The sequence below is a fragment of the Osmerus eperlanus genome, chromosome 2 (assembly GCF_963692335.1).
Source record: "Osmerus eperlanus chromosome 2, fOsmEpe2.1, whole genome shotgun sequence".
Classification (NCBI taxonomy): Eukaryota; Metazoa; Chordata; class Actinopteri; order Osmeriformes; family Osmeridae; genus Osmerus; species Osmerus eperlanus.
This window is the reverse complement of record NC_085019.1, coordinates 14,776,692-14,804,155: the sequence shown is the minus strand read 5'-3', so window position 1 is coordinate 14,804,155 and position 27,464 is coordinate 14,776,692. Positions and strand designations below refer to the sequence as shown.

The window sequence follows — 27,464 nt, the reverse complement described above, 5'->3', positions numbered from 1 at the left end:
CATGCATCATCAAAAGATGTTCAAATGTTCATCAAATGTTGACTAAGGGCACAATTCTTCACTCAGACATTTTATTATAACACAATTGCTGTATATCTGACACATAATGATCTACTTACTTGGTGGATGAGCTGGTTCTGGTTTTGGTTGCGGTTTGGATTGAATATGATGATGATGGGACTTGTGAAAGAAATTTTGGGCCTATGTACAATGAATGTGTTTTAGGATAAGTTTACAGTTGGTTAAGAAGCTTGATACAATGTATGTTGATTAAACTCCATTTGGTAGAGATGCCACCTGTAGTTGTATGACACCTAGCTAGGAGACGTGAAGTCTAAGAGACGGGAAGTCTGGGTGACCTGAGAGAGTTCTCACCTGGGGGGAAGAGACAGTTGGTCTGAAGACAATGTGGATTCAACTGTATTGTTCTAAGGATTTAACCAATGACAGAAGAGATTTGGTATAGCTGCATGTCTGTAGGATGGACCAATGGCTTTTGAGAACTGTCGTATCTATAAAATGGTCTGTTGAAGAATGTTCTGGGGGGTTAAGGGCCATCAGCTGGGTAGTGCTGGTGGGCTGGATTCTCCCGGTTCCATTCTAGAATGCTGGATGGAGCTGTATAGAATTGTCTTTGTGTTATTGTCTTATGTTTGTGTGTCGATGATGTTATGTTGATAACGTTATTATGTTCAAATCTACGTCAAATAAACATTAACTCTGTACTTCACCCGACTTCAGCTTAAACGATTGATTCTCTCAAAAACTTCCACGACAGTTTTGGAGGGGGCATCCGGATGTTCATTGAGATCCGACCTGGACTCGTGAGTGGCAAGAACGGGATTCTTCCTCAGGGTCAGGTGATTCGATGCAGCATTTTGAACAGGGGAAAGTGGTGAGTTACTGAGATCGATTACTTTGAGCGAAGTTATGGTGAGGTTAAAGTTATTGTTGAATTTGATGGGGTTTTGTTTGAATGGTACAATTTTAGTCCGATAAATAGATGTGCAATTCTATCTGTGATATTGCTACATTCCTACTGTAAATCCTCTGTGTTTAGTCTTTGAGTAGTTCAAAGATGCAGTTGTGGTCTGTGTTTAGTCTTTGTGTAGTTCAAAGATGCAGATGGCCAGTTTATTTGTTGCTGTGCCAGTTGTCATATGCATAGTGCATATGGTTGTCCATCCATGGGTGTGTGGATGAGTTTATGGGTAATGTGGAATGTTCTCGAAACTCACAGTGGATCCTGATCTGTAAATGGATTGGTTGAAATTGTCATATCTAGTTACCAAATTTTTTTTCTTTCTCACAAATACATGTTATTGCGATATTTTGGAATTGTATGAGCTATCTATTGAAGTCATGTAATTACTAAGTATACTAATACATGTTAAAGGGTTCGAGGCCCGTTGCGTTGAAGTCGTACAAAGGATCTTGAGTCCCATTAGGGGTTACGAGTTCTGCATGAGTTTATTGCTACTGAGATGTGTGTGTTATGATTAATTCTAAGTCTGGTGGTAGACAAATACATGGCAAACATTTGTTAATAAATCCTAACCAAATGGGCGAGTTGCAGATTGCCGACCAGGATTTGGATGTATGTGTAAACGGCTAATTTGATGTGGAGTTTTCTATGTAGAATTTGAATCCCGACTTCTCTTTTATGTGAGGAAAGAGAAGTTAAAGAAAAAGTGAGGAAATTGTATAAGTTTGTCTTTTGTGTTAAATGTTTGTTTGAAACAACGAGGAGTATAAGATAAGAAAAGAACTAATCCATAAAAATACACATAATTTTTTCTTCCGAATGTGCTAGTCCGCCGTCTGTTGAATAATGTCTGCAAAAATTGCCAGAAAGACAGCGCTTGGATCGGAAAGATCAAGGCTGTGGTTTCGTGAGTGTCCTGAAAGACAGGAAGAATGGCAACGGCATTTGTCACAGTTTACAGACAGAATCAGCAGCGACGGTGGCGGGTATGTGCAAGCGAAGGAATTGCAGTTTCAAAATTGATACAACGGAAGGGTAATTGCCTAACACATGCGCACACGCAACAAGAGACGACTACTACACTATGACATTTTGTATCCTGATTAGGAATTGTATTGAAGCTAGATTTTTTTTGTTTTTAAAGAACTGTTTACTACTGTTGGTTGACATTAATTGTACAAAAAGAAAAAGTGTGGGAATGTGAAAGAAATTTTGGGCCTATGTACAATGAATGTGTTTTAGGATAAGTTTACAGTTGGTTAAGAAGCTTGATACAATGTATGTTGATTAAACTCCATTTGGTAGAGATGCCACCTGTAGTTGTATGACACCTAGCTAGGAGACGTGAAGTCTAAGAGACGGGAAGTCTGGGTGACCTGAGAGAGTTCTCACCTGGGGGGAAGAGACAGTTGGTCTGAAGACAATGTGGATTCAACTGTATTGTTCTAAGGATTTAACCAATGACAGAAGAGATTTGGTATAGCTGCATGTCTGTAGGATGGACCAATGGCTTTTGAGAACTGTCGTATCTATAAAATGGTCTGTTGAAGAATGTTCTGGGGGGTTCAGGGCCATCAGCTGGGTAGTGCTGGTGGGCTGGATTCTCCCGGTTCCATTCTAGAATGCTGGATGGAGCTGTATAGAATTGTCTTTGTGTTATTGTCTTATGTTTGTGTGTCGATGATGTTATGTTGATAACGTTATTATGTTCAAATCTACGTCAAATAAACATTAACTCTGTACTTCACCCGACTTCAGCTTAAACGATTGATTCTCTCAAAAACTTCCACGACAGACTGTGTTGAAAAATCAGTTCCTAAAAAATGCTGGTCAGACAATATACAGCCCTATATTGCTACAATAAAATAGCTAAACTGTTCATTACCCTATAAACAATTTATGTTTGATTACTCAAACAACATAAACTGCCCAAGAGGTCTTTCCAAGTGACAAATGTTTTCAACACTTACCTTGCGAATTTGATTGTCACATTGAATGAAACATTTTCTGCAAGGTCTTTTTAACCTTTTGATAAGGTATCGTGTGACTGACAAACTGTGCATGCCTTAACCCTTGTGCTGCCTTCGGGTCACATGACCCAAAGGTTCATAACGAACCATCTTTGTGTTTACCCAATTTTACCCAATACAAAAACAAATTAAAATAATTTTCTTTTAACCTTCGCAATGTGGGGGGTCTGAGACAGCCCAACGGTTAAAAGAAAATGCTTCACTTTGTTCTTGTATGCGGTAAAGTTGTCGCAATACGACGGTGGGTCACAATGACTGTTGGGTCAGAATGACCCGAAGATAACACAAGGGTTAAGTGCATGCGATACGTGATTGAAACTCTTACAGCTTTTACTGAAACATTGTAAAATGTGTTATCTTTATAGAGACCAGACAAGGACATTTAAAGGCTGTCTGTATATTTTCAGTTTCCATTTGAAACGCTTAAATGAAGAGAAAAACTCACAAAACATTTCACTCTTTTAAATTATTCATGCCTTGCATCAAAACTTGTACATTAACTATTACTTGTCACCCTTTTATGTATAAACATTCCTATTGTTGTCTGGTTATCCTGGGCTGTAACCTGTTTCAGCTATGGTATCCTTTTTTCATTTTGGTGCTACATTAAAGCAGAATTGACAGTTTACAAAATCACTAAGACTTATGCTTCATTGCCAAAGTGCAGTTGCAAAAATCATGTTAAACATAAAATGCCCTAAACACCATAAAGCACAAAAGTCTGACCTCTGGTGGTAAATAATTTTAATAGAAAGCTACATTGCATTGTAAAAAAAAAAAAAAAACAGAAGAAAAAAATATACCCCAACAAGTTATATAAAATTCTAAACAAGCCTTCTACACAACTTATACACTTCAGAAGCTATTTAGTAGCAACTCCTAATGAAGTCAAATCTATTCTCGTATCTTTGGAATATTACTAATGTTACTATTTGAAAAAAATATATATATTTGGTGGGTGGATAAATCTCTAGTGTGTTTATGGCAAGTTTCTGTGTGAGAGGTCGATCTCAACAGTTTAAAGACAGTTTAAGTCATGGTCTCTGCACCAACATCTGGTCAAAAACAAAGATTTCTTTAAATCACATTTGACCACTTATAAATCTGTGAAATTCTAATATTTTTTTATATACCCTTAGTTTACCCAGGCTATTTGGTCCATATTGCTCAAGGGCGTAGGTTTGCATAGGGTTGATAGGGACTAGTCACGACCAAGTTTGAGAAAGACACAATTGTCCCCACCAATATTTTGTTAATTTCCGACAAAAATATTTTGCACAATATATTTGCAAAACTCATTCGTATTATTATCTATACTATGTTCGTTGCCCAGAAAAGTGAAAAATACATTTCCAAGTTAACCAATGCGCCTCGAGCCTGCGAGACAAGATGATGAATCGTGAATCGTGACTTGCAGAAAGAGGGCAGAAGTCTGACACGGTAAGCTATTAAATACGCCAGGAAATAATAAAGCCTCCTATTAGTATTTCGTTTGGTCTCAGCATTTATATTTTTGAACCTTTTGTGCTTGGTAGATAGGAAATGTCACCCAAAAAGAAGAGATGTGTGTCCCTACCAAAGCTGAGACCAAACCTACGCCATTGATAGTCAATGAGACGCTGATATGAAATGTGATAAAAGTATGCTTACCACTTTCAAAACAATATTCTAACATCAATGTTTTATTTAGCACCACAGAAAAAGTAGCAAAACATTCAGTGAAGGGAGTATTAAAGGATATCATGCAATGCCTGAAAAAGCATGAACTACTATGTACCTTTAGGAATGACTGAAAATGACCTAAATCAGCTGGGAGTCAAAGCCATCATTTAATGGTTCTAAAATGTGCGCCTGCAAAATATTGTTTCATAGGTCAATTCTGCAAGGCTGTTGAATTTTTTGCTGTTCAGTGGGCCTCTTAATACCAATTAACTATTGACATCCAACCACAGTAGTATCCCCATTCCCCACTGGCGTTGCAATATCTCAGCCCCAGTCAGTAATACTGCGTTAAAACACCACCAAATGTACATGAAATGTTTTCAAACCTAATTTAAGGTATGTGTCAGTAAATTGTAAAAAAGAGTAGCACTACAAGGGTATGTATGAAGTATTGGTGCAGCACCAGCAGAATACTAGAAGTCCTTTAAATGGCACAAGGTCTTTATAGGTTTTGAAATTCTCAAAAAGGCACAAACAAAATGGAAGTCAGAATGAGAAGGAATACACCATATGCACCAAGAATAGTGCATTAAAAGAAATGGCAGTTCTTAATGACCACTTTGGAACACAAATTAAAAACTGTGAATTAAAAAATGAGGGACAGGTAAACAGTGGGGTTTAAACATACAAACTGAACCACAGTGGAGACAAACAAGGTTGATTTGTCAATTCTTCTTTAAACAAAAAAAGAGAAGAGTACAAAAAAGTCAGAATATTCCTTTGACATAAATCAAATCCATGAAAAAGACTTTAACATTGTGCCTTTCATTACCAAGTTCAACAAGGAACTTTGCATTGAGTCAACCTTATTTGTTACAATGCGTGTTTCATTGTTAGAAAGAAAAAAATACACATCTCACAATGTAGAAAAAAAGGTAAGGCAAGATGCTAAACACAGGAACCCATAGGCTGATCAAGAACCCGTGTTCATCCGATGTTCAGTTCTGGAACGTGTTGGTGTTTACCAGTTCAGTTATACTCATGACGAAGAGACTAGTGTTATTCCCCCCATTGGCTCTATGTCTCATACATCTTCCGCTGGCTTGGAGGGATTTCAGGATGTTTTTTCCACATGCCCTGAGTCTGCTTGAAGACACGGGTCTCCCTGTCTAGTTCTTATGCTGGAAGGCTCAGCTTCTTTCCTTTCAGCACTGAAGACCAAAAATGAGAATGAGATTCATGATAATGAAAAGAAAGGCCTAGGTCATGCACAAAAGTGTTTTTCTTCATGCTAATATCAACAGATTGACAAATGCATCGTCAAAAGCACTCAAATCGGACTTGGGTAAGTTGTGGTTTCCACCCACAGTATGGTCAAGATAGCAATCGTCAACATTGAAAAACTCACCTTTGGTAACGTAGAGATAGAAGAAGTCACAGTACAGGATGGTCTGGACCACACCTGCCACAATGGCAATCATGTCAAAGAAGCCCTCAAAGTAGAAACGCCAGATCCAGTTGAAGAGGTAGAGGGCTCGATACATGCCCAGGAAGAACAGGTAGTGGGTGGTGATGGTCTCCGCCTCGCCAGTCTTACTGATCATGAAGAGCTGGGGCAAGATGGCTACCGACTCCAGGTAGATGGAGAACGTCCACAAGATCTATAGAGGAAAACGACAGAAAAGATTCATGCCATTATAACATGACTCTTGGTCCAAATCATTGCCTTCAAGCATGGACATATCATTCAAAGAGCAACTCTGAACCACAAACTAGAAGCAGTACTAGAAAAGATTAGATTACACTGACAAACATTGAACAACCATTTATGCTCAATGCAAATCGGTGGCCCCAAAGTCGTGAATTTCTTTTTCCGCTCATGTTTTGTGTCTCTAACCTCTAAAGGAGAGAAGTCATGGTTGACCAGGAAAGCCAGCCCCCCTACAGGAACAATCAGGAACTCCATCCTGAACGTATCATGGTTACCATCATAGGTGGCCTTGAACTTCATGTAGATTAGGTAAACAGTGGCATAGGCACACCCTATGTAGATCACCTATGGAAGAGGAGGGAGATAAGGTAACAGTTATTTAGGTCTTTGGCATTTGTCATGCTTTAATGGACAGATTATAAGTGAAGTGTGACAGGAAATGCAGAGAGAGAGAAGAGAGAATGAGAGAGAGAATGAGAGGGAGACATGCAGCAAAGGGCCAAGGCTGGATTCGAACTTCACATGTTGTCATTAGACAAACTAGTCCTACAACCAATATATACAAGGTATACAAGCCAGCATACTCTTTATTTAGTGAAGAAAAACAATGAAAAGAAGCTACTATAAAACCTCCAGCCTTTTGGGGAGACATGTAAAAGGCAATTGGGATGCAACACTCTTCGTACTTTCATGGTAGTGTTGTAGAGGGAGATGAAAGATGAGAGCAGGTCCAGATAGCGACTGGTGAAAACCACGGCAAACAAGATTTGGCTCTTCCCAGAAATGCCTACACAACAACACATTTGTACAAAATGTCACATATCTGGCTGATAATGCACTAAAACAAATTGTTCTTGACAATATAAATTACACAGCTATTTTTTGTTTTACCAGAATGTACCAGAAGATCCTGTAAAGTGGAATTGAAAACGAGTTTTAAGTTCACCACGCCACAGAAGAATGTGTTATTAACTACCCATCCAAATTCGAATGAAAAAAAAACACTGACAAGTATGTTAAATTAGGCTTTGAAATCGTGAGAAAATCAGCAGTCTTCTCTGCTTGAGACTGGGGGGGCGTGTCGCCTCAAGGAGCTGAAGCTCTGCCCCCTCGCTGAAAGGCGTCGCCTCTCTCAAGTACCTACAACCCAGATAATGGACGCTACGTCAAGCCGAACAAAACAGTATAGAATTAGAATTTATTTGTTCAATGACTGAAACATACAGATGCATATAAATGAAGCTTGTTCCCCTGAGCTGTAACACAGGAGTAAAAATGGACACCAGAGACAGCAGACAGTGAGCTCTCCAACTACTTCTAGCACATTAGCTACCATTTCACCAAAATCCCATCATTCTACACCGAGTAGCCTAATATAAAGTTAGCGGTTTGCACTAACTCATAGCAGAGATACCTCTGGAAAAGTTATCTAGTATAATTATAACAAGCACACAGAACTGAGTAATGAACTGCTGGCGGTGGTGGATGGTCCAGGTGCGACGTTGCCGTGTGTCCGTGAACCCCGTCTGTCTCTGGTCCATGTTAAAACCAGTGTTTCCCCTACCATTATATTAGGGGGGCGCCCCGCCTCCCTAACGGCACCCCCCGCCCCCCCCTGGAAGTTCAAGTTAATAAAAAAATCAATATATATATAGCGCCCGATCACAAAATAAGTCATTTAAGGTTACCTTTCCTATAAAACAGGTATATAGCTTGCTCTTTTATTAAACAAACTAATTGGCCTTATGTTATTTTTCTTATTTACACGACGGCATGTCATTTCTGTCTCTACATGGTAGGCGTGCCCCCCCCCCCTGAAAACTATCCGCCGTGAAATGGTCAGTGCAGAGGCGGCTGTTGGAGTTTATCCGAAGCTGTCCATGAGCGTGGCTATTCACAAAATCTATCCACCTATTTTTCCTTTCCTTATCAATAGGGAACTTAAATAGCGTTGCAGCGCAGCTGCAGTTCTTGCATCCAGGGAAGATGCAGTTGCGGGTGGAGGGATACATCCTGAAGCTAGCTAGATAGCTGATGTAGGCTACAATAACAGTACAGCAGGAGGAGCCATTCAGTGATCTGACGTAGATCGGTCAAAATGACATAGATAGGTCATTTTGTGGCTCCGCCCATTAAAACCTGATCTGAAAACGGAGGAGAAACCGTTCTACGGTCTAACTCCACATTTCAGTGCGACAAAGTTTTAGCGCTTTGCACATGCTTTCAGGAACTCATTTCACACGTATATAATGTACTTGGAAGCAAAACATTGAATTTGCTTTACAGGATCTTTAAATGGACCAATTCATGGCCAAAAGGTGAGTTACAGGCACCCTTTTTGTTTTAACACCCTCAGCAAAGTGAAAAGGTTCTCCAAACAAGACAGAGCACCACTGTATCTGGTTTCACAATCTAGGCCTATATGACAATATATTATGCAGTATGAACAGAATACTGGCTTGCTATTTTCCTATCCTATCTTTAATATTTGATTGATTTTGGGGGGAGATACGCCTTTATCAGTCCTCTTGCTAATGCCTAGTGACACCAGCCAGGTCCAACTGCCCAGCTAACAAGGGACGGTGACGTTCCTATTTGGTCCCCTATAGGTTATACCGTGACGTTATCCTTAGGACGTCCTTAGGACGTTCTTTGGACATTATTAAAGTTCCTAAAAGGTCACAATTTACTTTCAGGGGACGTTTCAGGAACGTCCCTGGTTGGTTATGATATGACATTATGTTAAAAACTTTGGGGGTTCCAGGAACGTCATTCGTTGGTCATAACGTAACCACCTAAATTCCGAACTGATATTTTCTTTTGTGTGTCATTCTGTGATGTGACTTGCTCGAGCTATAGCCTACTGTCACTGTGGAAACTGTACAGTATTAAATCAATTGTTTATGAATGGTACCAATAACTTGCATTTGAGCGAAGTAATACATTATAGCAGGGTTTTTCCTGGGTCAAAATGGGTCTTCGGTGCTCCAAAAAAAAATACAAAATGTATAATGGACTGCATTTATATATATATATATATATATATATATATATTCTTTTTTTTAGCTAATGTAATATTGCACATATATCCATATCCTATTTCCCCTAAATCAATAAAGTTAGGATACTTAAAGACACCTTACACTCAAAGTCTGTTCTAAATGGCATAAATGCTGCCAATTAATAATTGACGTAACAACTTATTGTAAATGGTCAGTAGCCTAGCCTATCGATTAAGTTAGGCCACTCTGAAGCATGTACACTGCCTGCTTCATTTGATCTTGATAGGCTAAGCATTCTGTAGCAAATAATAACAATAAACCCACTTTTTATTAATTAAAACTACTTCAGCATAATAATGCACCTAAAATACAAACCTGAGCAAGGGCAGCAATCGCTATCGAATCAACAGACAATTTAGCTAGCAGAGGAAGAATACAAACAATGAAAATCACCAGTTAACTTGATTTCAATTTGCAAGAACTATAGACTTATCGGTAACAGGCTTAAATGAACTGACAACATAAGTTACACGACTTACAGTTATCAAGGACGCACACACGCAATCTCAACTGCGGTGTGAAGCGCGTGTCCGTGCAATTCTCTGACATGCACTCTAATAATCACTGCTGATAGACGGCCTAAAATTTTGTACAGCCTGATTTCTGATACCGTGGCGGCAGAAATTTAGCCATAGAGGAAACACTGCACTATATATTATCATTCCAGGTTAAGAATACCAATGGAGGCTGCGTTGGAAATCGTAAATCAAACTTTTGTCAGCATTATAAGTTTAAATTTCATGTGTATTTGTACAGGTGTATTCGTGCACGTCGGGCTGGCCCCTCGCAGCGGAACGACAGTTTACTGGCCGCTCTGTCCATTCGCGCACCTCACAGTTGCGTATTGATCAAACAAGAAGACACGCTTATCAACTCGATTACTATTGATCAAAACAGAACGAGGGTTCGGCTGTAGCATACTTGAAACATACTATTGAGAACATACAGTCGTATGCAAAAGTTTAGGCACCCCTCTGAGGCTGCATGATAATTTACTGTCTTCACCAAAAAAGATCAATATAATAGTGTAATATTCCTTTTCTAGTTAACACTGAGTGCTGGGGTGTTTTCCAGACAAAGATATTTGGTGTAGCAGTATTTAGTTGTGTGAAATTAAATCAAATGTGAAAAAATAGGCTGTGCAAAAGTTTGGGCACCCTAATCATTTATTTGATTTGAATACCTCTGCCTACTAAATGCTGATTAACTGCAACACAAAATTAGTCTGATTAACTCGTTAAGCCTTCAATTACATAGAAAGGTGCATTCAATCATTAGAAAGGGTATTTAAGTTAGCCAATTGCAAGTTGTGCTTCTCTTTGATTCTCCTCTGAACAGTGGCAAAATGGGGGCATCAAAACAGCTATCGAATGATCAAAAAACAAAGATTGTTCAGCAGTATGGTTTAGGGGAAGGCTACAAAAAGTTATCCCGGAGGTGTCAGCTATCAGTTTCCACTGTGAGGAGTGTCATTAAGAAATGGAAGGCAACAGGCACAGTTCTTGTTAAGGCCAGAAGTGGCAGGCCAGGAAAAATAACAAAGAGGCAAAGGCGAAGAATGGTCAGAATGGTCAAGGACAACCCTTAGACCACCTCCAAAGACCTGCAAGGTCATCTTGCTGCAGATGGTGTCACTCTGCATTGCTCGACCATTCAGCGCACATTGCACAGAGAACAGCTGTATGGGAGAGTGATGCGGAAGAAGCCTTTTCTGCACACGCGCCAAACAGGCTCGCTTGAGGTTTGCCAAACTACATTTGAACAAGCCAGGCTCATTTTGGAACAAAGTGCTGTGGACTGATGAGACAAAGATAGAGTTATTTGGTCACAACAAGAGGCGTTACGCATGGAGGCAAAATAACACAGCATTCCTAGAAAAACACTTGCTGCCCACAGTAAAATTTGGTGGGGGGTCCATCATGCTGTGGGGCTAGTGCAGGAACTGGGAATCTAGTTAAAGTTGTGGGTCGCATGGATTCAATTCAGTACCAGCAAATTCTGGACAATAATGTTCAAGAATCTGTAACAAAGCTGAAGTTACGGCCGAGTTGGGTGTTCCAGCAGGACAACGACCCGAAACATTGCTCCAAATCCACTAAGGCATTTATGCAGAGGAACAACTACAATGTTCTGGAATGGCCATCCCAGTCCCCAGACTTGACTATAATTGAAAATCTATGGGGTGACTTGAAGTGGGCTGTCCACGCTAGGCACCCATCAAACCTTACTGAACTGGAGATGTATTGTAAGGAAGAATGGTCCAAATTACCTCAATCCAGACACTCATCAGAGGCTATAAGAAGTGTCTAGGCTGTTATTTTTGCAAAAGGAGGCTCTAGTAAATTAATGTGATTTTTCTGTTGGGGTGCCCAAATTTATGCACGTGTCTAATTCTCTTATGATGCGTATGGCATATTTTCTGTTTATCAAATAAACCTTATTTCACTGCTAAAATATCACTGTCCATGACGTATGTGTATATATATGACAAAGACGTTCCTCATACAAACGCCCAACAATTTATAGATGAAAGTAATGGAGATTATCAAGGGTGCCCAAACTTTTGCATACGACTGTATTCGCTGACATGCATTGCACGCTTTTTTTTGCTTTTGGCGCTCGGGATTTGTCATTGGCACTCGGGAAAACGGCTTTGGCGCGCGCCAAAATGTTCTCTATGCAGGAAAAACCCTGTATTTTGGGATGTACCATCACTGAAACAAAACATCTAAGCTGGATCCAGCCTATCCAAGCACCAGCTGTGTCTCTAGAAATGTTCCATACTAGCCTATTACAACACATCTCTCACGGACGCCACCGCTCGTGACGTGAACCCTGTTGTTGAGTGAAGACGTCGTTGAGAGACAGAAAAACTTTTTGATCCCGCATCCTTAATGTATAGCTATAATACCGTTTGATAATCAATTTGTGTAAATATATCTTCAACTTCAGTTTTAGTGTTGATAGTATAGTTCTTTGTTATTGTGTTTTTAATAGTTTTTTGTGTGTAGTTGGCTAGTTTAGAGTAATTTAGCGCACTTCTGTGAAGGTGGGCCACACGAAGGACAGAATTTGAGGTAAATATATTTTAATACAAACTTAAGCTCTACTATCTATGTATTTGTATGTTTATCCAACGTGAAATAGCCATATAGAAAATGTATGTATATTAATTTCTATAGACAATAAAAATATAAGAAAATTAATTCGACACGCAGCTGTACCTGTCGTTCCCCCCGACCGATCCGGGGATCTCAGCTAGGATTGAGGCCTGCCTCACAGACATCTCCGCCTGGATGACCGAGCACCACCTCCAGCTGAACCTCGCCAAAACAGAACTTCTCATCATCCCGGCTAAACCCTCCATCTCCCACGATCTCTCAATCACCCTGGGATCTGTGACGGTGACCCCTTCATCCTCTGCCAGGAACCTTGGGGTTACCATGGACGATGAGCTCTCCCTCACGGCCCACATTGCTGCAGTCTCCCGGTCGTGTAGATTCACCCTCTACAACATCCGGAAGATCAGGAGATACCTGTCTGAGCACTCCACCCAGCTGCTAGTCCAAGCACTTGTCCTCTCCAAGTTGGACTATTGCAACTCGCTGCTCGCTGGTCTCCCAGCATGTGCAACCCGCCCTCTTCAGAGGATTCAGAACGCAGCGGCCCGCCTGGTCTACAATCTACCCAGACGCTCCCATGTTACCCCGCTCCTCATCTCTCTCCACTGGCTACCTATCATGGCCCGTATCAGATTCAAGACCCTGGTATTGACCTTCCGAGCAGTGAACGAGACTGCACCCGTCTACATCAAGTCTCTCCTGCAGCCTTACACCCCCACCCGTCACCTACGGTCTTCTTCAGACAACCCCCTGGTGGTCCCACCGCTCAAGACCGCCCGGTCCCAACACAAGCTCTTCTCCTGTCTGGCCCCCCAGTGGTGGAATCAACTCCCCACCTCCATCAGAGACACTGACTGTCTCTCCACCTTCAAGAAAAGGCTCAAGACGCACTTGTTCCGGGAGTACAACGGTACTTAGGAATGGTTCGCTTGACCCGATGTTAGTTTCATCAAGGATCACAATGACTCTTGCTCAGAGACTTGTTGCTCTTGTGGTTAGTGGTAACTGATTTAAATTTTTTGTACTCGCTGTCATATATTGTTTTTATTATTGTTGCTTGTTTTTTCCACAGGTACACTTGCACTTATAGCAGTTCATGTTGTTTAATTGTAACTTGTTTAACTACATGCTCTTATGGTTCTTCCCTTTGGCACTTACTTTGGTTGTTCACAATGTGTGCTTCATGTTTTGGCTACTCGCAATGTTTTGTGGCTATCTTGTTGTTATGATCAGTGACCTATGCACTTTGTAAAGCTCTCTCTTGGAAGTCGCTTTGGATAAAAGCGTCTGCTAAATAAAAAAATGTAATTCAGGCTTTTAAAATGCATTTAAATAAAGTGTTTGTTTATACTGTAAATCGTGTTTTTTCTATAAGCATACACATAATAAGTTACAATACACAATACTTAGCAGCAGCCTGTTATACGTGCCTGTTTTAAAATAAAGAAGTTAAATTACATTGTTGAGTTTAAGTGAACACATTCAGTTTAGTTTTGCACTATAGGCTACATTTTACTAGGTAATATGCATTTTATACTTTGTATACAATAAATATCCATTAAATGCATAAATGTGACTATAAATTAAGGTTGAGAAATTGATTCTGCATTTGGTATGCTTAAGTTATCAGGACGTCGCAAGGGAACATCCCCATGACGTCGCAGACAAACGTCCCCTGAACGTCCCCTAAATGTTATGAGGATCTTACATGGACGTCCCGGGGACGTTTGTCTGCGACGTCCCCGGGACCTTTAGGGAACCCTACAAAAAAACGTAATGGGGACGTTCCCTTGCGACGACGTCCTAATAACTTTCGGGGACGTTCAGGGGACGTCCTGGGGACCTCATTTTGTTAGCTTGGTGGCATCTACGGATAGGTCAACAGGGGTCAGTGTCAAAATAATATTAACTGTTTTAATAACTTGACAGTGTAATCTGTGAGGTTTGCTACCTGCTTCCGTAGGTATGTCTAGAACGCCACGTCAGAACCCAGAACTTGCTTGGTCTAGGGCTAGGCTAACCTTCATCCTAGAACAAGCAGTCAATGAATTTAACTGCATAGCTAGCCAATAAACTTGTGTGAACATTGTGAAAAGTTAGCAAGCCTTTGATTCCGAAAACTATTTAGTATATTGTTTTAACGTTAGCCTAAGATGTGTCAGAGACTAGCCAGCTAGCCTAACATTCTACACATCAAGTAGACCACCATACTAGATAGACAACTACTGTTGCTATACAACAGCACGTCTATGATGGAAACCCAATCTCTAATTATCTAAACACAAAATACGCAGCAATGTGTAACTCGCTGCTAAGTACTGCATGTATTATTTATTAAGGCACAAATGTATTATTTTGTGATTGGTGGAGATGGTTGTCACTCCTACGCTAGATTTGTAGGCTAGCTAACACAAGTTAAGCTGCTACTTTGGAGCTAGGTAGAGCTAGTGGTACAGTACTCAAACTAAGTTGCGCAAGCCAAAGTTACCATTCTTAGTTAGAGCATCAGATATAGTTATGATTAGAACCATAAATGCTACTCTCAACGCTCACATGCCAACTAAAATTCATGAAAGACGGCCAGGCCAAGAGGTGACATGGCTATCTAGCTTGTTGTAGCTAGGTCGTTGCTAGACATTATGGGATCTGTATTTCGAATGCTAACGACACAACTGGCATAGTAGTAACAGTGCCTTTTTAGCTAGCTTACCTGCACAAGACCTGGTTTTCCATATTTTGAGCAGCAAGATAATAATAGCCGCCAGGTGGGAGAGGTCTCCAGTTAATCTGAAGATGTTCATTGCTCCGGTAAGTAAGTCCTTTTCTTTGTGTATAAGTTAGCTAATATAATTGCACTGAATGCAACTTGGTGCAACAAACTGAAAGATGGCGAGAATGCAAGTCGACGTGGAAGGGGCGGAAGAATATGATGGACAGCTCACATAGACATGCCCACAATAGTCAAACAAAATATTTGGCTAAGCCAGACGTTGCAAACTAGTGATGTGTCGTTCGTGAACGATTCGTTCATTTTGAACGAATCCTTACAAGGACTCGGGAGTAACGAGTCCTCTCAAAGAGTGATTCGTTCATTTTCTCGTGGCCGCGCATCGGGACTGTTGCATAGGCTCGTCCAAGTAAACAGAAATTATTCGTTCATTTCCCGACTCGGTCTTCGGGTACGAGTCTTTGGATCATTTTTCACGTGACCTGCATAGGCTCTGTACTGGTAGAGAGAGGAAACTCTAGAGCAGGGGTCACTAATTGGCGGACCGCGGTCCGGGTCCGGACCCAGGCGGTTCCCTATCCGGACCCGGACCTATAACCGATATATTATTATGGAATTAATTCATTTTGACGGAACGTTTCCATTTTAACCGGCACATCTTTTTGTTCCAACTAAATGTGGTTTCTATCTTACTTGTCCAATACAAAGGTCCAATCAGGAGCTTTAATAACTGTAATCACCATGACAACTCACTCACTGAAAGTTGGTTGCAACCTCTGTGGGTCAGGTTGTGTGTGTCATTCGCAACAACGCAGGCTAATCGATTTGCTAACAGTACCTGTTTCTTCCTTAGCGAAAAACATGGCGTGCTCTAAACCCGGCGAAAATCCAAATCCAAAAATACCTAATTTCAGACAAGTATGCATTTGTGCTGCCGGTGGGGCGCACAAAACCGATGTGTTTAATGAGACGGTTGCCCTTGTCGTGGTAGCTAATGTGAAACGTCACTATCATGGCCGTGGGAACTAGGAGTGCTGTAGCACCCCCTGACAGCACGAGAATTTCCAATGATATGACTTTAAAATTCACCACCGCGGCACAGCCCAGCCCCGCAGTAGCGGACTGGCCATTGGGAGCACCGGGAGAAGAATAACAATGAAAAACCAGGCTAAGAAACGTAAGGGTGGGGCTGAAACATTGAGACAAAAAGACATCACCTTCACTAGACAAGGTTTTACCAATTGAAAAACGGCTATGTTCATTTTACATAAAGCTCAAAAAACTACTTTGTGCTCAAATAAAGGCAAAAAAAATGGTCTTGCGTGCTACGCGCGCTCGCATTAAGTATCCTAGCGTTCTCACGAACTAGCATCACATAAAACAGAATGTGCATGACCTATTTTTACTCCCAGTCCATCCCTACCGCCCCGCAACATTAAGAACCCCCCCCCCCCCCCCCAGCAGCACCCCCCTGATAAAATATCCTATGTTCCCACGGCTATGGTCACTATGACACAAAGCATGGACACTTTGAACAAAATTACCCCCAGAACTCTGAGGTAAAGACCAGAAAAATAAAACATAATTGTTCCTCCGGACCCTGGACTGAATGGAAATTTGGTTAGTGGACCTTTTGGGTTTCTAATTGAGTACCCCTGCTCTAGAGGGAACGATTCGTTCATTTCCCAACTCGGTCTTTTCTACGAGTCTTTGGATCATTTTTCACGTGACCTGCATAAGCTCTGTAGTGGTAGCTAGAGGAAACGCTAGAGGGAACGATTCGTTCATTTCCCGACTCGGTCTTTCTACGAGTCTTTGGATCATTTTTCACGAGACCTGCATAGGCTCTGTCGTGGCAGCTAGAGGAAACGAACGATTCGTTCATTTCCCGACTCGGTCTTTCTACGAGTCTTTGGATCATTTTTCACGTGACCTGCATAGGCTCTGTAGTGGCAGCTAGAGGAAACGATTCGTTCCAGAGCCATAGAAAAAGAGAGTTGGGACACTTCCATAGACTCCCATTGTTATCGAGGAATGCGGAAGTAAAGCGTGTCACATGCGACCTGTAGTTCCAAACATTGCATTTTCCACCGTTCAACCCCATTCATTTTCAGTGTCTCCGAAGCAAGTTAGCTGGTAAATTGATGAAAATCCTTCATTTTTTCATATTTTTACCACCACATATCAATTGTTATTAGTAGTATTTCATATAGCTAGCTGTAGATAAAGTTTATCGTAAGATTATATCTTGTTTGATTCGAAACGCAGTTAGAGCTAGACGGTCTAGCTAGTATCTAACATAAGCAACACTTTTACTGAAGCTAGCTAGAGAGCACGTGTATCATAACCAGAAGTCAGTTGGCTTATAGTCTGTCAAATTAGTTCTAATTATTGGTGTTCGTTGGCATACAAAGTCTTCTATATATAGCTCTTATTAGCCTAGTTAGTAGAGCTAGCAACAATGAATTGCAAATTAAGTGGTCCGAAGCAAGTTAGCTGGTAAATTCACGAAAATCCTGCATTTTTTCATATTTCGACCACCACATATCAATTGTTATTAGTAGTATTTTATATAGCCAGCTTTAGTTAAAGTTTATCGTAAGCTTGTTAGATTCTAAATGCAGTTGGAGCTAGACTGTAGGTCTACGTAAGCAACACTTTTACTCTAGCTAGCTGTACATGTATCATAGCCAGAAGATCACCGGATCACTACAAACAAAAGGAGTGGAAGAACACAGGACATATTGTACAATAAAATGTTTTATTGAATGCAGTTGGTTGCCTTGTTTATTCTGTTCTATTTACCAAACTCCTTTCTTGTCTTAAATTGAGCAGTTGCTGGTGATAATGGTTAGATTCAACTTGCATCAAGTACTACAAATATAAGTGTTGTTAATGTGGTAGGCTAAATTGTAAGTGGGCTGATGAATAAAAAAACGTTTAACAAGACCCATTTACTTCAACCGTCTAAGGTTAAACGTTAAGTGGAACAATATAGTCCTCATTAGGCTACTGTTTGGTATGTACAGTATGGTACAGTACAGTTTGTACAGTAGAGCTAGCATAGCCATTTCTAGCTCTGCTTCACAATATTGCGTTATGTATAAGTTCATGTAATACATACATGTTAATAAAGTATCAGACATACATGATACAACACACCAGTAACCAATTGACATTATGTGTTAATATACCGAAAATGTCCGTGAATCGAGATTGTGCTGCTGTCTGTCCCGCCGAAAACCATTCAAACAGGTTGACAGCAGCTACAGGGAGCTACCGGAACCACGTGACAAAAAAGCTCTAGCTTTTTTCCTGTGTTTCACTGGTAGTGAGTGTTCACAATGTTGTATTTCACTCCATTCTACACCAAACACGTCAGGGAGGACTGCCTTTTGTAGATATGAGTCTGCTGAAGATAGCCAGAATATCGGATTTCTTTAACCGAGCCTGTTTCATTCATCATTTGCCTGAGAAAGCGACTTCCGTTGGCCAGCTTCATTGAAAACCATTCAAACCGGTTGACAGCAGTGGGGTTTTTTGGAACTATAGCGAGCTACACGAACCACGTGATCACGTGTCGGCGAGATCAAAGCGTGTCGCAACTCTCTTTCTATGGCTCTGATTCGTTCATTTCCCGACTCGGTCTTTCTACGAGTCTTTAGATCATTTTTCACGTGACCTGCATAGGCTCTGTACTGGGAGCTGGAGGAAACGAACGATTCGTTCATTTCCCGACTCGGTCTTTCTACGAGTCTTTAGATCCTTTTTCACGTGACCCGCATTGTATTTTTTAGTAGAGGAAACAGTTTCCTCATTCCCTTTCGCGTGGCCGCTGTTTTAGTAAGACGTGAATGATTCGCTCAAGTCATCATACTGACTGGTTTTGTTATTTTCACTTTACATTTACACTTACAGTTTAGTGCAGTGTAATTGTTTGCCGTGATAATTAAATGCTAGTGTGATAATAAATGACCAAATCATACAAACTGTCATGATACATTATTTTAATGCAGGAATTTCTTTTAAAATAGTATCTGCTGATGCACATGTCATGCTCTAACCTACATGAGAAAATGATGCGTGTTTGCAGAGGAAAATAAACCTGCTCGGGAGCAGGTTTATTTTATGTAAACACGATTAGATTGAGGCTTTACAAGCAGAGGTGATACAGGAAGTCTGTCACAGACATGTCTTGTCCGTTTTTACTACAGGAACCTGTTGCAGAAGGTGCAAGAATAATTAGCAGAACATGAAACCGAATTAATTGCTCATTGCGTGATAGCTCCTTAAACACAGCGCATGCTAGCCTATACTTTTTCAGAGCATAGCCTATCGTTTTTTTGTGAGGGTGTCATTTACATTATAAATTTGTTGAAACATCATATGACATTAATGAAAATATGAAAGTATGAAAATTAAAAAAAAACATAGGCCTAGCTTACTGTAATAAGCGATAAAACGCGTCTGTACATTTAATTTGGTCTGCTACTTTTTGTCAGCCCTCCTTCTTGGATTTTGCAGACTTCGAGGTGTTCCCTGGCGTTCTGATAAAATCTTCAAATTCGGAGTAACCTTCGAGCAAGCTGCTCTGTTGGCTCTGTTGCGGAAAAAAAAGGGCGCTCATTTTGGCCACGGTGAGCAGCCATAGACTTATGTGAGCAGCCAGCAGCGTTGCTGATCAAGGTTTCTACTATCGATAAATATCCCCTTTTAGACCAACGTATAACTCAATCCAGCTATACTAATCATAAACAACAACAAGTGTGTTCGAAGAACCGAAGATCATGATAAGCAAGATGATGTCATCTTGGATGTGTCATTTGATCTCGGATGTAATAAGCGACGTACGGAGAACGGGCCCCTAGTCTCGGTTTGATTTGAGTTCAGATATCGAGTTCTACAGGGAATGCCACCGATCAAGCGAATCTTGAGCACAAAATATTTTTTTTTGTTTTATGTAATAGGCCTATACATTACGTTGGACTTATATTGTTATATTTGGCGAAAATGACAACCCAATAACCTAAAAGATTTGGGGCTTTTGAGACAACATGCGCAAGCCCCAGAAGCCCCCCCCCCCCCCCTCCCGTGAGTTGACGCCGCAAAGATTTCCAGCCCAACGAGTGGTCAAAACCAGCCCAAAATGCCTGAACTAGCCCTATATTTTTTGGGGTGTACAACAGAGGAGTTTACACATTTATCCAATAGATGCCTCCATAGTTAAAATGTAAAAATGACTTTATGACTAAAATCCGCCACCTGCGACCAATACATTTTCACCCGCGACACTGTTTTCAAAGTATCCCAATTTGGCTAGAAAACCGCGGATATGATAACCCTGGACGCCTCAGATACTCGAGTAGGCATCGGAAATTGTAGGCGTGAACTTCTCACATAATGCTGGCATAACTACCTTGTCAGGCCGAAGTAAACTAGCCTGGCTCTGCCCTCCTACTTACTTCCGCTCAATTTTATTTTTGCAATGCAAATGCAATGTACGAGAGTTTGGTTAGGACCAGGCTAGAAGTAACCTGCTTCAAAATAAATATTTTCTTATTTGCTGTATTGCAATACTCTGAATCCTCAATGCTTATAGAGTTGGGATTGCCTGAACCTTGAAATGCAAATAAGCAACAGTCAACAGTTAGCCTATTAGTCACTCTTTAGTAAAAGATTAAGACTTGAAAAAATAAAAATGTCTTCTTCAAATGAACACAGACAGGCACATACAATGTGTATAAACATTAATACTTTCTCTGTCTTACTATCCAAATCTAGACACTGGTTATAAGAGAAGTGACCTACAGGAAGGAAGTGCGAGAAAGAAAAAATCTGTCTTATTTCATCACTGCATTGAGTAATGAGATCACAGGAGTTGAGCAGAGACAGGCTACAGAGACACCGAGGACATTGGGGAAATGAACAGGTTTCTGTTACTTTTTCTAACTGTAAGCTTTGTTTCAACAGCAGGTAAGATCTTTACAGTGTGGCTTTTTTGGGAATGATTTATAGGCTTGTGATCTACTCTTATCAAAGCTGTCAGAGACAGTGCTATACTAGTACATGCGATCAATACAAGATAAATTCGAATAAACACTTAGTATAGAATATAGTACATATATTTATTATGTAGTGTAGAGTAGGATGACTCCTGTTAGAACAGACAGAGTAGCATTAACTTTCTTATTCCAGACAGGATGGGAAGCACACCAAGCTGCATTGTGGGGATAGACCAGCCAAACAAGATGATGTCGCAGGACAGCAGTCACATCATTCTTCCTTGTGACGTAAATATCAACTGTTCGTCCACCAACAAGCTATTTAGTTCCATTGAAACCCTTTGGTTTGTCTTCAACGAGCACTCACTCTATAACAACCCAATCAACCTGCCAGCACAAAGTTACAAGTACAGCCTGGAAGGACACTCTTTGAGGGTCCGCTCTCTCCACACCAACGACAGTGGGGTTTACCACTGTGCAATCGTGCTCCAAGGGGTAGTGCATCAAGGAGCACAGGAGATAGGACGAGGAACCAGGCTGGTGGTGATAGGTACAGAGAGAACCTTTTAGCTTGACTGGATGGACCTCTTCCTGTCGTCTTTTTGCTCTGATTGCTGTTTTGTTACTCAGTTTCAAAGATCAAAGAACTGTTAGGTGGCTTGGTTGTTTATACGTGTTGTAGATAGAATGCCGAGAGAGAGCTGCAAAGTAGTGTTGAGGTAATGCATTGTTAATGTGGAGAGTATGTAACAAAAAAACACAGATTATTTTTGGCATCACTCGGCCACGTCTAACAATTCCCCTCGTGTTTTCTTGGACAGATATGCCGGTGGTTTGGCACACTCTTTTGTGGTTTCTGTTGGTCCTGATGGCCCTATACAGCCTTGCTGTGGTGGTTCTGATCATTCTGAAGAAGGTAAACAACCTGTGTAGCTTTTGAGATTTGATTGAATGTAATGTGTTTTCGATCCTCGTAAATAACATGCATCCACCAATGTACTATTAGTGTGTGTTTTGGGAGTTGATGTTAAAAGAGGTAGATTTCCTATCACTAACAAATTAACATCTAACATACTGTTTTCTTGTTCTAGTCTGGGCAAGATATTACCATTTGCAGAGGAACAAGGACGAAATGTGATGAGGTAACAAAAAATATATAAATTAGCATACCTGGGAAAACCCAAATAAAACAGGAACAAACTGCAGTTTTAATAGTTTTACCATTCTTTCATATCTTAATAAAGGATATTTGTAATTAACCACTTGTCATACATGTTTCTGTCAGAAAGCTTAGATTTAATTCAGATGCCCAGCTCTTTAAAAATGTTAATTCATAAACAAACGTAACAAATTACTGTTTGTTTTACAGAAAAACACTGTCACCAAAACAAAAAGAGCCCAATTCAGGGCTGTTGTGCAAGAGTTATATGGTAGGAAGAATGCACAGAACCCTAAGCGTTCATCTCAGACTAAGGTAGGCTAGAGACGGAAGATCCTCTATTACATCACACCGCGATTCTTTAAGACTTTGTTGTAAAAACACTTGTGTAGTTCACCCTTTTTTTGTTTTTCCTTAACTCCTATTTGTAATCCCCCCTCCATAAAAACCTCATCCACTCAAGCATTAATGTAATGTATTGTAAGAAATACAGCATGGTGTTTCCTGGGTTTACAACTAAACAACATAACCCTATCCCTTTGCAGGTTCAAGGTCCTCAGTCCAACAATCCAGCAGATGACATATATCAAAATGTGTGAATACCATCAGCTGAACTGAATGTCAGTAAACATTGAAAGTACTTCATGCTTCTACCCTTCATGACTTTAGAATGTAGACTTTCTACTAACTAAAATAGAGACAGTACAAAAAGATTGATAGAAAACATTCAGAGCATATCGATTTCAAAACAATAACTTGGACATAACCTTTAAGTGACAGGCACAATATTATGATAGTTCCTCAATGCCTTTTTATAGCATAAAGACAAAATGAAATTACATTTTACATTCATTTGGTTGAGAAAACAATAGGCTGAGTGGTGCAGTACTGAAAGACAAACATACAATTATATTTCCAACATGCAAGGCCCACTGTTGACATAAATGTATTCCTGTCTGCAATGACCAACCTAACCCAGCCTGCTACTTTACCCTTTACCCAAAAATCCAATAAAACTTTGTTCCTGTTTATCCATCAATATACTTTGTGTCCACTGTGTGACTGTTTCGTATTGAGAATGGCCTCCATGCCAGGGCCTGTAAAGCTGCCACACACATGGGCAGCACACACACCAGGTAGAACATGACACTGTGGAGGGACTCCAAGGCACTGTTGGGAAGAAGATACAGCTTGATTTGTACACCAATGTGTTTTCCAAGATGAGAGGCAAAACATGCTTGGTATTTTTAACATATCTGCATAACATTCACTTTCATGCAATTAATTGCACTCTGTTTATTTTTTCCATTGGAAACATGGTCATGCATTGCTTCATCACTAGAGGGGGTCTGCCTCAAAGTGATGAAACCAGAAGTTGAATTTAGAAGATTACTTAACTATTGGCAAGTTTGGATAGAGTATAAACTGGATGAAATCATATATCAGAGGAAGGAAGTTTTGTTAGTTTAGGAGACCATATGTCTAAGAAACATGAGAACTGCTACGGGGTTGCTCAAAGAAGCTGCTTAGGTCCATTACTTTTTTCTCTTTATATGTTACCACTCTGCGACATAATCAGAGAACATAATATAGATTTCCATAGCTATGCGGATGACACACAACTGTATATATCCGCTGAACCCAACAATGCAACAGCCATAAATTCCATTACCAACTGCTTGTCGGCAATAAACAAATGGATGAATGATAACTTTCTTAAATTAAATGAAGACAAAACTGAAGTCCTACTATGTGGCCCCAAATCCAAAAGAGAGATGCTAACTAAGAATCTAGGAGGTTTAACCCCTTGGCTTAAGTCTCGGCGTAATCCTGGACTCAGATTTGAATTTCAACTCTCACATTAATAAAGTGACCAAAACAGCTTTCTTTCACCTCAGGAATATAGCAAAGGTACGACCATAAAACAAAATGATGCAGAGAAGCTATTTCATGCTTTTATATCCAGCTGGCTGGACTACTGTAACACACTTTTCGCTGGTCTTCCCAAGAAAACTACTGAAAGACTACAGCTCATTCAAAACTCTGCAGCAAGATTATTAACCAAAACTAAAAAATGAGAACACATTAGTCCTGTCCTTGCTACTTTACTCTGGCTCCCTGTTACCTTCAGAATTTACTTTAAGGTCCTTCTCCTCACATAGTTCTTCCTCACTTCTCCTCATGTCTTCTCATTTCCCCTGCAAGAGGCAGCCTCATCGTTGAATCAAAACGAATAAATTTGGCAGACCGGTGTAAAAATTGACCTAATCTCTATGACTTAAACGTCCTTTTAAGTTTTTCCCTTCTCGTGATATTTTCAAGCATTTAGCCTACTCGTTGCATTCAGTCATTAACAAAGAACCCCCTGTGAAGATTATTCTACGACGTTACCGGTGTTACGTCCCAACTGGTTCCCAATTTAACTGGTTCCCCAGCTGTGCGTGCACCTATCAGTCTGCCTCTATCACCAGATTCGTTACAAATTCACAAACATATTACTGGTGATTTTCAAGTCGGATCTCATATTTGCTGCGGCAAATATGAAAGTAGGCCTATAGGCTACGTGCGCACTACATTAGGCTACCATTCGCGACAAAATAAATGGAGACAAAATAAAACATTTGCAGGCTCGCATGAAGTGGGATTCGATCGCACTAGAGCAAAAATACATGCGTTGCATACTCCGCTGATTTACACCTCGAGCTAAACCAGCTCACAAAATTCAGCGAAATCCTTACGTATTTGTTAACTACGTTGGCCTTCAGGTAACATTTTGATTTGGCTTCTTCTGAATCAACTGGTTCCCATAGACACTAACCGAATGTAGGCTACTATACACGTATTTGGGGTTGTTTCGAGGCAATAGTCGTATTTTCCACGACATCACAGCTCCTTCTGACACCACATATTAAAAATTCATACTAAAAACGTCGCTGCTAACCCAGACAATACGATCAAAATACGCGCAACACAACATGGAAACATTCGTTTCCTATGCGATTTCGTGTAGCCTATGGCTGAGTGTTTCTTCGCTATATCTTTTGAAATCAATTCATTTCATAATTGCATATTCTGAACAAATGTAATGAGCACTACATTACAGACATTCACGCCATAATAAATGGAAGCTAAGAAAATAAAAGATTCGAGTGGGATTCGATCTCACGAGCAAAAACACATGCCTTGGTATAATCCGTTGATGGTTCTACTAGCCAGTAGTAGAACCATCATCATCGCTGTGTTTACACCGGCAGACGCTTTGCAAACCACTTCCGGCGGAAATGAAATGCATTTGTGTAGAGTTATGGCGGCCCCCTGGGATTTGGCGCGTAAACTTGTCTATCCCCCAAGTTAACAGATGCGAAACGAATGTTCTGCCAAAGATAGTCACGCGTGTTTTCGTGACGTTAGTGACGTAGTGACGTTGTAACGTCAGTGACTGTGGCTAGCAAATTAGCTGCCTTGCAGTAAAGCTATAGTTAGCTAGCTATCCCCCAAGTTAACAGATACGAAACGAATGTTCTGCCAAAGGTAGTCACGCGTGTTTTCGTGACGTTAGTGACGTAGTGACGTTAGTAACGTCAGTGACTGTGGCTAGCAAATTAGCCACCGTTAGCTTCACTTTTCGCCACAAAAACTTAACTTGAGCCTAAACCATGCAACGGAACGTAAATCCCAATAGAAGCAACTCAATGGCTACCAAGACGAAACTTTTGACACCTAGGTTGTGTATGTAGGCCAAATATTGACTGAGTTTTAGGGGGGCAAAAAGAAATAAAAATAATATATATTTTTAGAAAATATATATTTTCTAAAAAGCACACCCAACTACACATCAGCTAGAACACCATTAGAGGTTACCAGAAGCAGTTATAAGAAGATTGGTGATGCGGCCTTTGTCAACTACTACACCCCAAAACTATGGAATACATTAGCCATAATTATTAGGGAAGCAAACACGCTAGACATTTTCAAAAGACAGCTTAAAACCTTTTTACCAAAGCATTTTACTAATTTTTTTATCTCAGAAGAGTTTTATTAGGGTTCCTCCGTTAGGCTCCGTTAGGCTCCACAGTGCACGCACACTCAACCTGCCCCTTGACACACGAGCGAGCTTGGCGATACACACACACATGCTTTCTGAAAATTGTGTGCTGACCAAGCCCCCACCCTCGGTTTTTAGCTCCTGTTTCATTTCGCTTCCAATCGCAGCTTGCCATTATGAATATAATTTTTTTTTCGGCGGCATTGTTGTTTTCAACTGGAGTCGCCTGATAGCCGTGTTGGAGGCAGACACGTTCGGTAAGTCCTATCTTTACACATTTTAAGATAGAATCAATGATTGGGTTTGTGAAAGTACACTACTCTTGAATTATGGTGAAGGTTTGAGCACTTGTGACGGAAAACCGAACTCGAAAAGTAGCTAGCTTTTCCCCTTTGTGTTTATAATTAGTGAACATTTTGCATCTCGGAGAATTCTTCACCCAAAAGGTTGAGGAGGGGCAGCCTTTCGGAGAAAAAGCAATTCCCCACAGACCTGTAGGCTCAGAATTTTGATTTGGGTCGTAAAAGTCTTTGTAATTGGAGTGAGTTTGGACGCCAGGGAGATAGGCTTAGGCGGCAGCCATGTTTTGGTTGCATCATGTTTACCATTTAATTTACAGTTCGGTAAATTCCACCCCCAAAAAGGGCAGGGCAGACTCAAGAGATGTGGGAATTGTGCTTTTAGCCAGATGGTCCTATTATTTTTGTGATTAGTGGAAAACTTGCAATTTGAGTGAGAGTGCATTGTTTTGACGCCTCAGAGTTAGACTTGGTTCGCTCACTGGCAGTGACTGTATTTCACTCAATACTACTCACACAGAATTTAGATTTGATTGGAACTCTCTCTTTTATACATTTATAGTTGGATTTGACATTTAACAGACATTTAATTCATTTAGCAAGTTGTTTAACTCAAACAACCATAACACAGTACATATGGCATACAAAGCTGCAGTCAG

At 40.5% G+C, this 27,464-nt stretch overlaps 3 protein-coding genes across 6 annotated transcripts in view; 1 reads left to right on the top strand and 2 right to left on the bottom strand.

Annotated features, from left to right (window-relative positions):
- Nucleotides 1-3,742: 3,742 nt before the first annotated feature.
- Nucleotides 3,743-15,498, bottom strand: LOC134014093 (ER lumen protein-retaining receptor 2-like). The gene is made up of 5 exons (XM_062453979.1): nucleotides 15,283-15,498; nucleotides 7,075-7,175; nucleotides 6,575-6,733; nucleotides 6,086-6,338; nucleotides 3,743-5,888 (listed from the first exon to the last, which is right to left on the bottom strand). The coding sequence occupies exons 1-5, from the start codon at nucleotides 15,371-15,373 to the stop codon at nucleotides 5,854-5,856; spliced, it is 639 nt and encodes a 212-aa protein (XP_062309963.1). The 5' UTR covers nucleotides 15,374-15,498; the 3' UTR covers nucleotides 3,743-5,853.
- si:ch211-139g16.8 (immunoglobulin superfamily member 6) lies at nucleotides 15,251-23,146 on the top strand. 3 transcript variants are annotated; one of them, XM_062453902.1, is made up of 7 exons: nucleotides 15,251-15,380; nucleotides 21,082-21,273; nucleotides 21,500-21,852; nucleotides 22,124-22,218; nucleotides 22,394-22,444; nucleotides 22,672-22,776; nucleotides 23,007-23,146. In XM_062453902.1, the coding sequence occupies exons 2-7, from the start codon at nucleotides 21,164-21,166 to the stop codon at nucleotides 23,058-23,060; spliced, it is 768 nt and encodes a 255-aa protein (XP_062309886.1). In that variant the 5' UTR covers nucleotides 15,251-15,380; nucleotides 21,082-21,163; the 3' UTR covers nucleotides 23,061-23,146. The 3 variants fall into 3 exon arrangements, with proteins under 3 accessions (XP_062309886.1, XP_062309894.1, XP_062309902.1); XM_062453910.1 differs by lacking the exon at nucleotides 15,251-15,380 and having other exon boundaries at nucleotides 21,104-21,273; nucleotides 21,496-21,852; XM_062453918.1 differs by lacking the exon at nucleotides 15,251-15,380 and having other exon boundaries at nucleotides 21,115-21,229; nucleotides 21,496-21,852.
- mfsd13al (major facilitator superfamily domain containing 13a-like) overlaps nucleotides 22,920-27,464 on the bottom strand; it is a 55,747-nt gene continuing 51,202 nt past the window's right edge. For both annotated transcript variants that reach the window (XM_062453607.1, XM_062453598.1), the window contains one exon: nucleotides 22,920-23,631. In XM_062453607.1, coding sequence (XP_062309591.1) covers nucleotides 23,490-23,631 — 142 coding nt within the window. In that variant the 3' untranslated portion in view covers nucleotides 22,920-23,489. The remainder of the gene's footprint in view (nucleotides 23,632-27,464) is intronic.